This window comes from Lissotriton vulgaris, chromosome 4_1 (assembly GCF_964263255.1).
Source record: "Lissotriton vulgaris chromosome 4_1, aLisVul1.2, whole genome shotgun sequence".
Taxonomy (NCBI): Eukaryota; Metazoa; Chordata; class Amphibia; order Caudata; family Salamandridae; genus Lissotriton; species Lissotriton vulgaris.
The window spans coordinates 674,867,864-674,880,264 of NC_141691.1; the positions used below are offsets into that span (position 1 = coordinate 674,867,864).

Consider the following 12,401-nt stretch of genomic DNA (forward strand, 5'->3'; position numbering starts at 1 on the left):
CAGGTAAAACCTAGGGCAGTTTCTCTATACTGGTTTATATTTTTCGGTCTGTTCGGTCACCTACAAGTTGACCTGTTGCTGATAGTTGTGCTTTGGAACACCTATACTAAATAAATAAATATTTACATCTCGGATCCCTATGTGGCATCAAACAGACAAACGTTATAGAATTCCTGTTGTTGGCGATTGTAACAGATGCAGGACTGGTTATAGGAACTGGTTTTCCTACATGCGCTAGCCACTTAAAGGTTCGTGAAAGCAATACTTCAAGTAGTAAGAGGGTTGATAATCAATGGTACATAGAGCAAGGTCGATAAAAAATGATGAGGCCGTTGTCCAAATGGCTAGAAGTTAGTGACGTATTATGCAGTTACCTCTGCAGTATTAAGGTTTCGAATCCTAGAATTAAGGGATCTCCATTAATTTTGAGAATAGACTTATTCAGTTGGATAGTTTGATATTAAAGCTGTAGAGTTGAAGAGAAGAGCAGCAAAGTATCAGTGCAATGATGGGTGCAGATGAAAACTCTTCTGGGGTTTTAAATTAAAATATTTAAGCACTGGCTGAAAAATATATGACTTCAAAAATAGGGTGCATTAACGACTGAGCGGGAAAAAGGTGAGGACATGGGCTGAGAGATCCAAAGAATTGATAATTTAAAGAAGTTGGCAGTTCTAAAATTAGGAGAAACTTGTTTGTAAGTGTAATCATGAGTAACTGGCTCAAATCTCGCGAGGGCGACGGGGTGCGAGGGTGACGGGGTGCGAGGGTGACGGGGTGCGAGGGTGACGGGGTGCGAGGGTGACGGGGTGTGAGGGTGACTGGGTGTGAGGGTGACTGGGTGTGAGGGTGACGGGGTGTGAGGGTGGGGGTGTAAGGGTGAAGATGTGCGAGGGTGAGAGGGTTGTGAGGGTGTCAGTGAGGGTGAGGGGTTGTGAGGGTGTGAGGGTGAGAGGGTGTGAGGGTGTGAGGGTGAGAGGGTGTGAGGGTGGGGGTGATGGAGGGTGGGGGGGTGAGGGCTTGTGAGGATGTAAGGGTGGGGGGGGTGAGTAGGGGGGGTGTGAGTAGGAGGGGGTGTGAGGGTGAGAGTGAGGGTGAGTGAGTGTGAGGGGGTGTGGGGGTGATGGTGATGGGGTGAGCGTGATGCGGTGAGGGGGACGGGGGTGAGGGGGACGGGGGTGAGGGAGACGGGGGTGAGGGAGACGGGGGTGAGAGAGATGGGGGTGAGAGAGGTGACGGGGTGAGGGTGACGGGGTGAGGGTGACGGGGGTGTGAGGGTGAGGGAGTGTGAGGGTGAGGGAGTGCGAGGGTGAGGGAGTGTGAGGGTGAGAGGGGGTATGAGGGGGTGTGTGAGAGTGAGGGGGTGAGGGTGTGAGGGAGTGAGGGTGTGAGAGGGTGTGAGGATGAGAGTGTGCGATGGTGAGTGAGGGTGAGTGAGGGTGAGGGGTGTGAGGCTGAGGGGGTGTGAGGGGGGAGTGTGAGGGGGTGCAAGGGTGAGGGGGTGCAAGGGTGAGGGGGTGCAAGGGTGAGGGGGTGCAAGGGTGAGGGGGTGCGAGGGTGAGGGGGTGCGAGGGTGAGGGGGTGTGAGGGGGAGAGTGAGTGAGAGGGCGTGAGGGTGAGGGGGTGTGAGGGTGTGGGGTGTGAGGGTGTGGGGGTGTGAGGGTGATGGGGGTGAGGGTGACGGGGTGAGGGTGACAGGGGTGAGGGTGACAGGGGTGAGGGTGTGAGTGAGAGGGGGTATGAGGGGGTGTGTGAGAGTGAGGGTGTGAGGGGATGTGAGGCGGGTGAGGGTTTGAGGGTGAGAGGGGGTGATGGGGTGTGAGGGTGAGTGAGGGTGAGGGGGTGTGGGGGTGAGGGGGTGTGAGGGTGAGGGGGTGTGAGGGTGAGGGGGGTGAGGGTGAGTGAGGGTGAGGGTGTGTGGGGGTGTGAGGGTGAGGGGAGTTGAGGGTGAGGGGGTGTCAGGGGGTGAGAGTGAGGGGGTGTGAGGGTGAGTGAAGGGGTGTGAGGGTGAGGATTTTAGGGTGAGTGAGGGTGGGTGAGGGTGTGAGGGTGGGAGTGTGAGGGAGTGTGAGGGTGAGAAGGTTGTGAGGGTGAGAGAGTTGTGAGGGTGAGAGGGTTGTGAGGGTGAGAGGGTCCGTTAGGGTGGGTGAGGGTGTGTGAGGGTGAGGGAGTGAGGGTGTGGTTGGGTGAGGGTGTGGTTGGGTGAGGGTGTGGTTGGGTGAGGGTGGGTGAGGGTGTGTGAGAGTGTGAGGGTTAGTGAGGGTGAGAGGGGGTGAGGGTGAGAGGGGGGTGAGGGTGAGGGGGTGTGAGGGTGTGTGAGGGTGAGGGGGTGTGATGGTCCGAAGTAAATGGTGGCAGGGCAGACATTATAAGACAGAGAGAAACACAAATGTTAAGATAACAGTGCTCAAAGGGGTTGTGGGAAGGTGGAAATGGGATTAAAGGAGAAAGGATGAAAAGTTAAGGAGGAAATAGGCCAGAAAGGAGACACAAAGGAGTGGAGTGTGTGGCGGAAACAGGGAAAAGCAGAAAAGAATGAAAATGGATCTGAAGGAGTGCAAGTAGGGTCACATGCGGGAGAAGGAAGACTAGTTAGGAAAGTGTGATGAAGCTCTCTACATTGCTGTGGCAGGGCAGGGGAGCGCATTCCTTTGAAGTCTGATGCGGGGGCGGGGGAGGGATCCCTTTGAAGTCTGATGCAGAGGCTTGTGTTGTGCTTTGTGCATGCGCCTGGCTCACATGAACTGTACCCAATCCGCAGCAGTTTGGGTAGACTTTTAAAAGCCTCACTATAATCTCGACACAAACAAACATTGCTAAAGCAATGCTGTAGGTCGAGACCTAAAAAGAACACCATTTGCAATGCAATAGGTCTCGCAGTTGTGAGAGTTTGAGCTATTGGCATTGAAAACGGCAATGCCTTTTATTTACGTGTTGGTTTTTAAGACATAAATAAAAGGCATTGTCATTTACAATGCCAATAGCTTAAACTCTCGCAAATGCGAGACCTATTGCATTGCAAATGCTTGTTTATATTGTAGATGAGGTGGCAGGAAGTCCGGTATGTTTGCTGGTACAGGGTTATGAGGGGAGGGTATTTCTAAAGATGCGCTAGGAGCGTGTCAGGACACCTGGTAATCTTATGGAATTCTTCTAGAGAGGGGAGGGTTCTCCTTAAGAGTGGTGTGGGAGTGTGGTAGTCACATGCAATAGGATGCGGGTGGGGAGCGTGGCAGTTTACCAGATATTTGTGGGGCATTGGGTGTGGAAGGGTGGTAGTCACATGCAAATTAGCATTGTGCCTACTTCGGTGGGAACATTCCAGCCAGAGGTGCTCTGTTAGGAAGAGCACACACCCCTCCCCTCGGTGAGAATGATGGACAGGAATGAACGACTGTCCAACAGGAGCAATAGCAGTAAATACATCAATGCTCATGGCAATGCACCCAATAGGGGACAAGGAGAGCTCCGACAAAGAAGGGGGGCGGGGTACCACATACCAACAGGAACCAACCCCCTGGTTATGATCCACCCACTGCGCAATCAGAGTCGGCCCAAAACAACGGAAAAAAGAGAATATCGACCACCGACCTGGGTGACTACCACGGACATCAAGCCAGGGTGTATCGAGAGGCGACAGCCGCATGCCGAATCCTGGAAACGTCAGTCGCAGCGGCCCTCCAGTATCACCCCCACACAAAAAACGTTGACTGGGCCATCCCGGCTGAAAGCACCAAGAGCCCTCATAGAGGCAAGAAATGACCACCCCACAACCAACACAGGGGATAACAGCATGCAAACCCCAGCCGCCCACTGTAACATGACGTTGAAGGTGGGGCCCATACAACCCAGCCCCAGAGAAAGGAAAGGGCACCAGTGACACCCCTGGGCAGCAGCACACCACCATGATAAAAAACAACACAGGTGCAAGATCACCATAGATGACCCTGCAAAAGATACAACATTCCTCCGGGAGTCTAAGAAGTGCTAAACAACCTCCCAACCTGTCACCCAACAAAGTCAAGGCAAAAGAGAAGCCCACACCCCAACCCAGTACCAGAGCATTACAGCTGCGACCGAAGGGAAGAAGAACAGGCCACTGTCCAATCAACAATAGAAAGGAGAACAGCCACACCCACCCTATGAACAGAAGAGTCAGTGGGAGCGGCTTCCACAGAAACAAACACCATGGCCAACTTCCAACAACACTACTCACCACAGTGTGTACAGAGGAATGGAGCAGCAGGGGCAAAGGCACAAGGCGCAGGAAGCTGGAAATAGCCCACATACACCTGCAAAACCACAGCAGGAAGCCATATATAGCCCAATGTGTTGGAGGGCTACTGTAAAAATAGGTCCCTGCACACACCCACCAAAGGAAGGGCCTGAACAGGAGTGACCTGAGTATCCCACAATGCAACAGACAAAAAGCTATCGCAGATACTCATACAGCATCACCAGGATACAACCCATGTCCAGGGAGGGCAGTGCCACCAGAGACAAGATTACTTATTGAGACATAGCACCTGCAACAGAGAGACTCCATGCCCCGTGGAGAGGCGGCCAAACAACAGAGCGTGCATACAGACACTCAAGCAGCCCAACAGGGATTGCACATGCGTAGTCCATACAGGCAAACAACATACGCTGTACCACCAGCCGGACACCGGACTACGCAGTCAGTCTGCACTAAAGCAGAGCACACGGCAAAGAAAACCCGGCACTGGACAAGTGGGGCTGGAACAGATGCAAGCACCCCAGAACTGCTTAGCAGGTCAAAAAACATGAAGAGCCTGCACGGAGGTGAGAACGCCCAAAGAAAGAAATCCGCCCGAGTCCATCACCAAGGAGCCCCCGAGTCCGCTACAGCAGGACTCCCAGGCAAAGCCGCCTAGAACGTCCAGGTGGTACCAAACTCGCGGGGCAAGGACAATGCACGTCGCCGGGCAGAAAAAATAGGAAGTGGCACAAGTGCTCGCCGCCACTCCAATCCTCATGCCAAGTCTGCTAAAGGAAGACCTCATGGTGGGGAAAGAGCAAGCTACCGCAAACTACCCCGATCCCATGCCGAGTCTGTGTAGAGCAGGACCGCACTGCAGGAGAATAAAAGGAAAATGCGCTGCAACTTCACCCCAAACCTTCTCTGAGTGCGCTAATGCAGGACTTCACAGGGAAAACGAGAGAAAGTGTACCAACCAAAACAACAGTCGAAGCGCCAAACAATCCAAACACAAGGAACAAACCGATATTGAGGAATACATATAAAATCAAAAATAAATACCAAAACAAAGCAGTATAGTCGTTCACAGCAAGACTGACCATGCCCAGGTACTACTAAAGCAAGACGACCGCACACTCATCCTGTACTTGAAATGGAAAGTTTTGCAGAAATAAAACAAGCGTTCGCGATTGCTACTGTAAACAAGCCGAGGGGGGTAAGGAAACTAAAAGAGCGCGATGCGCGTATTCACAGGAACACGCATTTCTTACGTACTGAGCATACGTGCGGGCAACCTTGCCTGGGTCATGGAGAACGCGGCAGTGTCCGTGGGATCCCGTGAGCTGAGGGAGCCACATGTTAGCCACATTAGCGCTGGGACGCTCTCGGGCAGCCATGCGCTCTATAAATCTCCAAAATAAATAAATAAATAAATGTGTTGTAGCCCGCGTGAAGAAGTCCACCCGCAGAGAGAAGTCCGACGGCAGCCCACCCTGCCTTTGTGAATGCTGCTGCGGGGCTCCTGTGAGCAATACGGAGCCCCGCGAGTTTCTGCGCCAGTGACCGAAAAAGAGGCCCCCTCTGCCATGAGGAGACCAGCCGGGGAGCCGGTAAGTGGGGCGCGTGGAGCGCGCCGGAGCATAAAAAAACGCTATTGCAGGAGGCTGACTTGCATCAGAAGCGGGATAGGCGATGTGCACAGAGCGTGGCTGTACGTGCGTATACACCTGCTCAAATCGCCAAAAGCTCTGCGCGTGCCCATCTCCTGTCCCACTTCGGAGGCAAGTCCACAACAATAAGCCTCGCTGGCGACAGCGCTTTGCGCTGGTAAGCCAGGCTCGACCTAAAAAAAGCACACGCACGAGTATGTGCAATTTCCAGGTACATCTTTAAACCCCCTACAAAAGGGATCTCGCTTCGCGGGCCCTAAAAAGGACCATGTATCAACTACGAGAGGCAGACTACGCAGGCTGCCTATTAGCAACAGAATCACTCTGAAGATAGTTTGTCTTGTTGATCAGACATTCAACAAAACCCTTGCAGCAAGAGCTCTCAAGATGGAGCAAGAACCTTCTCGTTTATAGGACCTAGAATTTGCAATTAATTACTGCTAAACACTCATGTTATCAAATGTTTTACAACCTTTAATAATGCGGTTTTCTCCTTCCTCCTTGTCCAAAATTAGGCTTTGGCTGCTCTTAATAGATTTGTGCATCCATTATGGATGGTCTTTGTTAAAGCAACGCCATCCTATGATCTGACATAAGATTAATAATGTGCACAATAGTTGGATAATTGGTCAGATTGCAGATTTCACACTTACGTCTCTATGATCACTGCTAACTGCATCATGGAGTGGAGTATCATCATCCAGTCCTTGTGTGTTTACATCTGCTCCTGCAGCTATCAAAACTTTAGCGATTTCATAGTACCCCAGGTTACAAGCTTCATGAAGTGGTGTCCAACCTGAAGAGGTACAATTTGCAAGGTTAAGCAGGAATACATTTGTGACATATCATAGTCTGTAAAATAGGTCTTGAATACTTAAAAATAATTTTGAAGAAAATACAGAGGTTTTCACAAAAGGAACCTAGAGATGCAAACAAGTGATAGTTTTGCAACATTAGGACAAACATATGAAAGAAAACAGGCCACCACAAAACTATTAGCAATGAAGCACTTCATTCAGTGGGCAAAAAAAGCAGTGTACCTAAACTAAAACAGTTACTAAGCAACATTCAAAACACTGTGAGGGGTCCATTTACCTCTGCAGCTGCATACCATCCTTGCATGCACAGAACTACTCACAGTAACAAAAACATACACTGAAGACTCCTGCTGGTTAAAGACACAGTCCTTCAATGCAGAACAGATATGCCCACTGCTTCAGCTGCGAAAGAGTAATCATTCTCATTTACCCAAGGTTAAACTAGGACAGAAAATACACCCAGGCACTGTAAATTAGAAGGCTAAAAAAATGAAAAGTGGCCAATGTTTCCGAATTGGGGCAGTTTTGAACTTGTACTAACTTGTAGAAGTGTTTTCAAGATATGGACGACTGCATTGATTTGAACTTGCTGCAGGCAATGTTTCTTTTCATATCAGGTCCACAAACAGCCTAAACCTGGAACAAACCACAGACCTGTTAGACCAGCTCATCAGGCACAGCCTAATTGACCCATAGGCCAGTCTGACTCAGTCTTATTTTCCAGAAGCAGCATGGGTTGAAAGAGCTACTTTAAAAGGCATCTGCTCTTCAATACCTGTAGCTGATAGTTCGAAGTCTTCACTGCTCCTCTCAGCATTTATGAGTAACAGAGATCTGGTCCTCAACTTGTCTGAGAGAAGATGAGCTGCAAACTGCACAGCAACAAAGAATGGACTGGCCAAATGGCTGATCAGAAAAGCAATATTGAAGAACAAAAGGAAAAACTAAATAACCAGCAGAGAAAACTAAGGCTGTCCAGTTCAGCTACAGGGATCCAGTAGACACTGATCGACTTCCAATCTGAAGGCATCCCTCAGTTAGACGATACATCCAACAGCTATCACTAGCTTCCAACACACTTTCTATACAATTGTTCTTAAAAACGTATCACATAGCCAAATCTCTCATACGGACTGTGAATATAATCCAAGAAGAAAAGAAATTACACATCCACATACATTTCCCTAAAGAAATTGATAAAGAAGTCAACTCAAGGAAACTTAATTGGGTTAAAAAACACACCCATGCATCTGACAAACACCTACTGGAAAGTAAACAGAGGAGACTAAAAGGCAATCAATCAATCAGGCCTTTTGTAAAGTGCACTACTACCTGTGAGGGTCTCAAGGTGCTGGGGGGAGGGGAATGCTACTGATCAAAGAGCCAGGTCTTGAGTAGTCTTCTGAAGGTCAGTTGGTATTGGGTCTGCCGTAGGTTGGTGGGGAGGGTGTTCCAGGTCTTGGCGGCGAAGTGGGAGAAGGATCTGCCTCCGGCTGTCGTTCTTCGGATGCGGTGGACAGCAGTGAGGGCGAGGTCGGCAGAGCGAAGCTTGCGGGTGGGGGTGTAGAAGCTGAGTCGTTTGTTGAGGTACGCTGGGCCGGTGTAGTGGAGGGCTTTGTGTGCGTGGATGAGGAGCTTGAAGGTTATCCTCTTGTTGACTGGGAGCCAGTGTAGGTCTCTCAGGTGGCGAGTGATGTGGCTGCGGCGGGTGATGTCGATGATCAGACATGCTGAGGCGTTCTTGATGCGTTGCAGCCGTCTCAGGAGCTTGGCCGATGCTCCTGCACAGAGGGCGTTGCCGTAGTCCAGCCTGCTGGTGATGAGGGCCTGGGTGACTTTTTCTTGTTTCAATGGGGATCCACTTGAAGAACCTAAGTAGCATTCGGAGGGTGTTGAAGCAGGAGGAGGAGACGCAGTTGACCTGCTTAGTCATGGTGAGGGTGGTCGAGGATGACCCCTAGGTTGCGTGCGTGGTCTGTGGGTGTCGGAGCAGTTCCTAGTGTGGTCAGCCACCAGGAGTCGTCCCAGGATGAATGGGTGGACCCAAGGATGAGGACCTTCGTCTTGTCCGAGTTCAGCTTCAGTCAGCTGTTCCTCATCCAGTCGGCGACGGCCTTCATTCCTTCATGGAGGCTGGTTTTGGCTGTGTGAGGGTCTTTGGTGAGGGAGATGATGTTGAGGTCGTGTTGACGGGCAACGTGGGTGAGGGGTGCCATGTAGATATTGAACAGCGTCGGGCTGAGGGACGAGCCCTCGGGTACGCCGCAGATGATCTCGGTGGCATAGGAGTGGAAGTGGGAGAGGTGGACACTCAGAGTTCCGCCAGAGAGGAAGGATGTGATCCAGTCCAGGGCCTTTCCTTGGATTCTGGCGTCGTGTAGGCGCGTGGGTAGAGTGCGGTGGCAGACTGTGTCAAAGGCGGCTGACAGGTCTAGGAGGATGAGGGCTGCTGTTTCTCCATTGTCTAGCAGGGTCCTGATGTCATCTGTGGTGGCGATGAGGGCGATATCGGTCCTGTGGTTGCTGCGGAAACCGGACTGGGATGGGTCCAGGATGTTGTTGTCTTCGAGGTAGCGGGGCAGCTGTTTGTTGACGATTTTCTCGGTGACCTTAACCGGAAATGGAAGCAGGGTGATGGGCCGGAAGTTCTTGAGGTCCTTGGGGTCCACATTTGGTTTCTTGAGTAAGACGTTGATCTCGGCGTGTTTCCAGTTTTCCAGGAAGATTGCGGTCTCGACAGAGATGTTAATGGCTTTGCTGAGATGGGGTGCAAAGGATGCGCTGGCTTTGTTGAAGATATGGTTGGGGCATGGGTCTAGCAGTGAGCCGGAGTGGATGGTCTTCATGATCTCGCTGGTGTCCTTGTCGTTGACGCTTGTCCAGGAGAGTAGGTGGTTGGTGCGTGTGGTGGTGGTGGGGGCGGTGGTCGTCAGGGCGGTCGTGGCGTTGAAGCTGTCGTGGATGTCGGTGATCTTGCGTGGAAGAAGGTAGCCAGTGAGTCTCATAGGTCTTGAGAAGGCGGGATGTCGATGTGAAGAGCTCCTTGCTATTGTGTGCGTTGTTGTCTAGGCAGTCCTTGAATGAGGCTCTCTTGGCGGGTCTGATGAGATGGTCATGTCTGCGGATGGTGTTCTTGTGGTATGTGTAGCTGTCCAGTGATCGTTCGCGGAGCCCGTTCTTCTACCAGTCTTCGGCATGTTCTTTTGGAGGCCTGGAGGTCTTCAGTGAGCCAGGTAGCTTTCTTGCTGGTGTGGATGGTGGAGGGTGTCTTGAGCGGGCGAGGGTGTTGACGCAGTCGTTGATCCATTGTCTGAGGTTGCGGGCAGCGGGGTCGGTGGAGTCAGCGGGTGGATTCTGGGCGAGGGTGGTGGTGAGTTGGTCATCGGTGACTTTGCTCCATCATCGTAGAGGCAGCAGTTGGGTGCGGTGGTGCGTGGTGGGCCTCCTGAAGGTGAAGTGGATGCAGTGGTGGTCGATCCAGTGGGGTTCGATGGTGCGGTTGAAGGAGAGGTGGGGTCTTGCGGTGAAGATGGAGTCGAGCGTGTGGCCGGCAGTGTGGGTGGGTGTTGTCACAAGCTGTCTGAGTCAGAGGTTGGCGAGCAGGGTGGTGGAGTTGGTGTTGTTGTTTTCGAGATGAAAGTTCAGGTCCTCTAGGAGGATGTAGTCCATGGAGGCGAGGGTGCGCATGCTGACTAAAGTCAGCGATGGAGTCGCTGAACTGTGGTCAGGGTCCAGGGGGTCTGTAGATGAGGGTTCCTCTGAGGGTGGTGTTGGGATCGGTGTGGATCTGGAAGTGCATGTGTTCGGCAGTGCTGAGGGTGTCGTCGGTGTAGGTTGATACTCTGAGGGTGTTCCTGTGGACGATGGCTGTTCCGTTGGTGCGGTCCCTGCACGCGATCTTGTATCCTTCCGGGATGGCAATGGCGATGTCGGTGTGGAGGCAGGATTCAGCTAGGTCTCTGTCAGGAAGGCGACGTCTGGGGAGGTTGAGTCGAGGAGGTCCCAGAGCTCGAAATCGTGTTTGTTGGCAGAGATGGTGTTGAGGAGGATGCATCTGAGGTAGTTGGGTTCCTTGGTGGGTGGTTTGGCTGGCCGGAAGCTGGTGAAGTTGCAGTTCCGGCAGGTGAAGGGTCCTTGGGTGCGCTACGGGGTTGCCCGGTAGCAGGTGTGTTCTCGACCGGGGTTGAGTGCGTGGAGGGTGCTGGTGTCACAGTGCAGTCGGGCGTTGTGGCTTCTCCGGGGTCCAGGGGTTCTGGCGCTGGGCGCGGTCCAGGCGCAGACGGGCTTGCCTTAGGCGCGCCTGCGGCTGCCATAAGTATTGGAGGTGGGAGGGAGGAGCAGCTGGGTGGGGGGAACAGGCGAATGGGAGCGGGGGGCCGGGGCCGCAGGGGAAGCAGCGACGGGACTCGGGACCGGCGATGGGGCAACAAGCACAGGCAAAGGCAAGGACGCGGCAAGGCAGTGAGCAGGCAACAAAACAAGGCAACAAGGCAGCAGGCACAACAGTACAATTAACCGTAAAATTAAAGGCACAAAAACGGGCGAATGGGGGCGGGGCCGCAGGGTACCCAGCAGTGGGAATCGGGACCGGCGAGGGGGCAACAAGCACAGGCAAAGGCAAGGACGCGGCAAGGCAGCAAAAAAAGGCAACAGGCACAACAGTAAAATTAAAGGCACAAAAGCAATACAGGCAGAAGAAATAAACCTCAGGGCCTACCACTTGCCACCAGGGATGAGGCGCAGGTGGTAGCCTGCGGGTGGAGGAGGGCCTCGAGCTCAGCAGGAGCTGGGTTGTGTACACGGCGCAGTCAGGTGGAGCTACGCGGCGTGGGGAGCCACCTCCCTACTACAGGATCAAGGGTCGCACTCACTGCCGTGCAGTGGCAGCCATAAGTAGGGGAGGTGGGAGGGAGGAGCAGCTGGGTGGGGGGGAACGGGCGAATGGGAGAGGGGGGGCGGGCTGCAGGGGATGCAGCGGTGGGACTCGGAACAAGCGAGGGGGCAACAAGCACAGGCAAAGGCAAGGAAGCGGCAAGGCAGAGCAGGCAACAAGGCAACAGGCACAACAGTACATTTAACAGTAAAATTAAAGGCACAAAAACGGGCAAATGGGAGCGGGGACGCAGCGGCGGGAATCGGGACCGGCGAGGGGGCAAGGAAGCGGCAAGGAGGCAACAAAACAAGGCAACAGGCACAACAGTAAAATTAAAGGCACAAAAACAATACAGGCAGAAGAAACAAACCTCAGGGCCTACCACTGGGCACCAGAGAATGGGTGGCAGGTGATAGCCTGCGGGTGGAGGAGGGCTTCGAACTCGGCAGCAGCTGGGTTGTGCACACGACACAGTAAGGTGGAGTTACGCGGCGTGGGGAGCGACCTCCCTACAAAAGGGTCAAGGGCACACTCCAAAACCTAATTATTACTGATCTGGTACACACTAGTTTTCAACGGTTTAAGGGTGCTGAAGCTCTGTTAGAGATGCATCTTCAGGAAACTTACTTGGGTTCAAGTGGATATTTACACTTCATAGAGTGACCTTTAAAAAAACATGAAAGATGGTAATTGAAGAAGGCAAATTGTGCTTGGGGCATGCGATTTCCAACAAACACAGCATCCAAGGGCAAGCTTTTCCTAAGTTGATATTCAGAATTTTAACTCTGGATGCAGGATATAAAATATGTTTTTCCTAGATC

General features: G+C 52.5%; 1 protein-coding gene across 1 annotated transcript in view; it reads right to left on the reverse strand.

Moving 5' to 3' along the window:
* Positions 1–12,401, reverse strand: part of ANKRD12 (ankyrin repeat domain 12) — a 429,381-nt gene that overhangs the window by 120,563 nt on the left and 296,417 nt on the right. Inside the window, exon 7 of the mRNA XM_086964948.1 lies at positions 6,543–6,685. Within this exon, the coding sequence (XP_086821074.1) occupies positions 6,543–6,685 (143 nt within the window). The remainder of the gene's footprint in view (positions 1–6,542; positions 6,686–12,401) is intronic.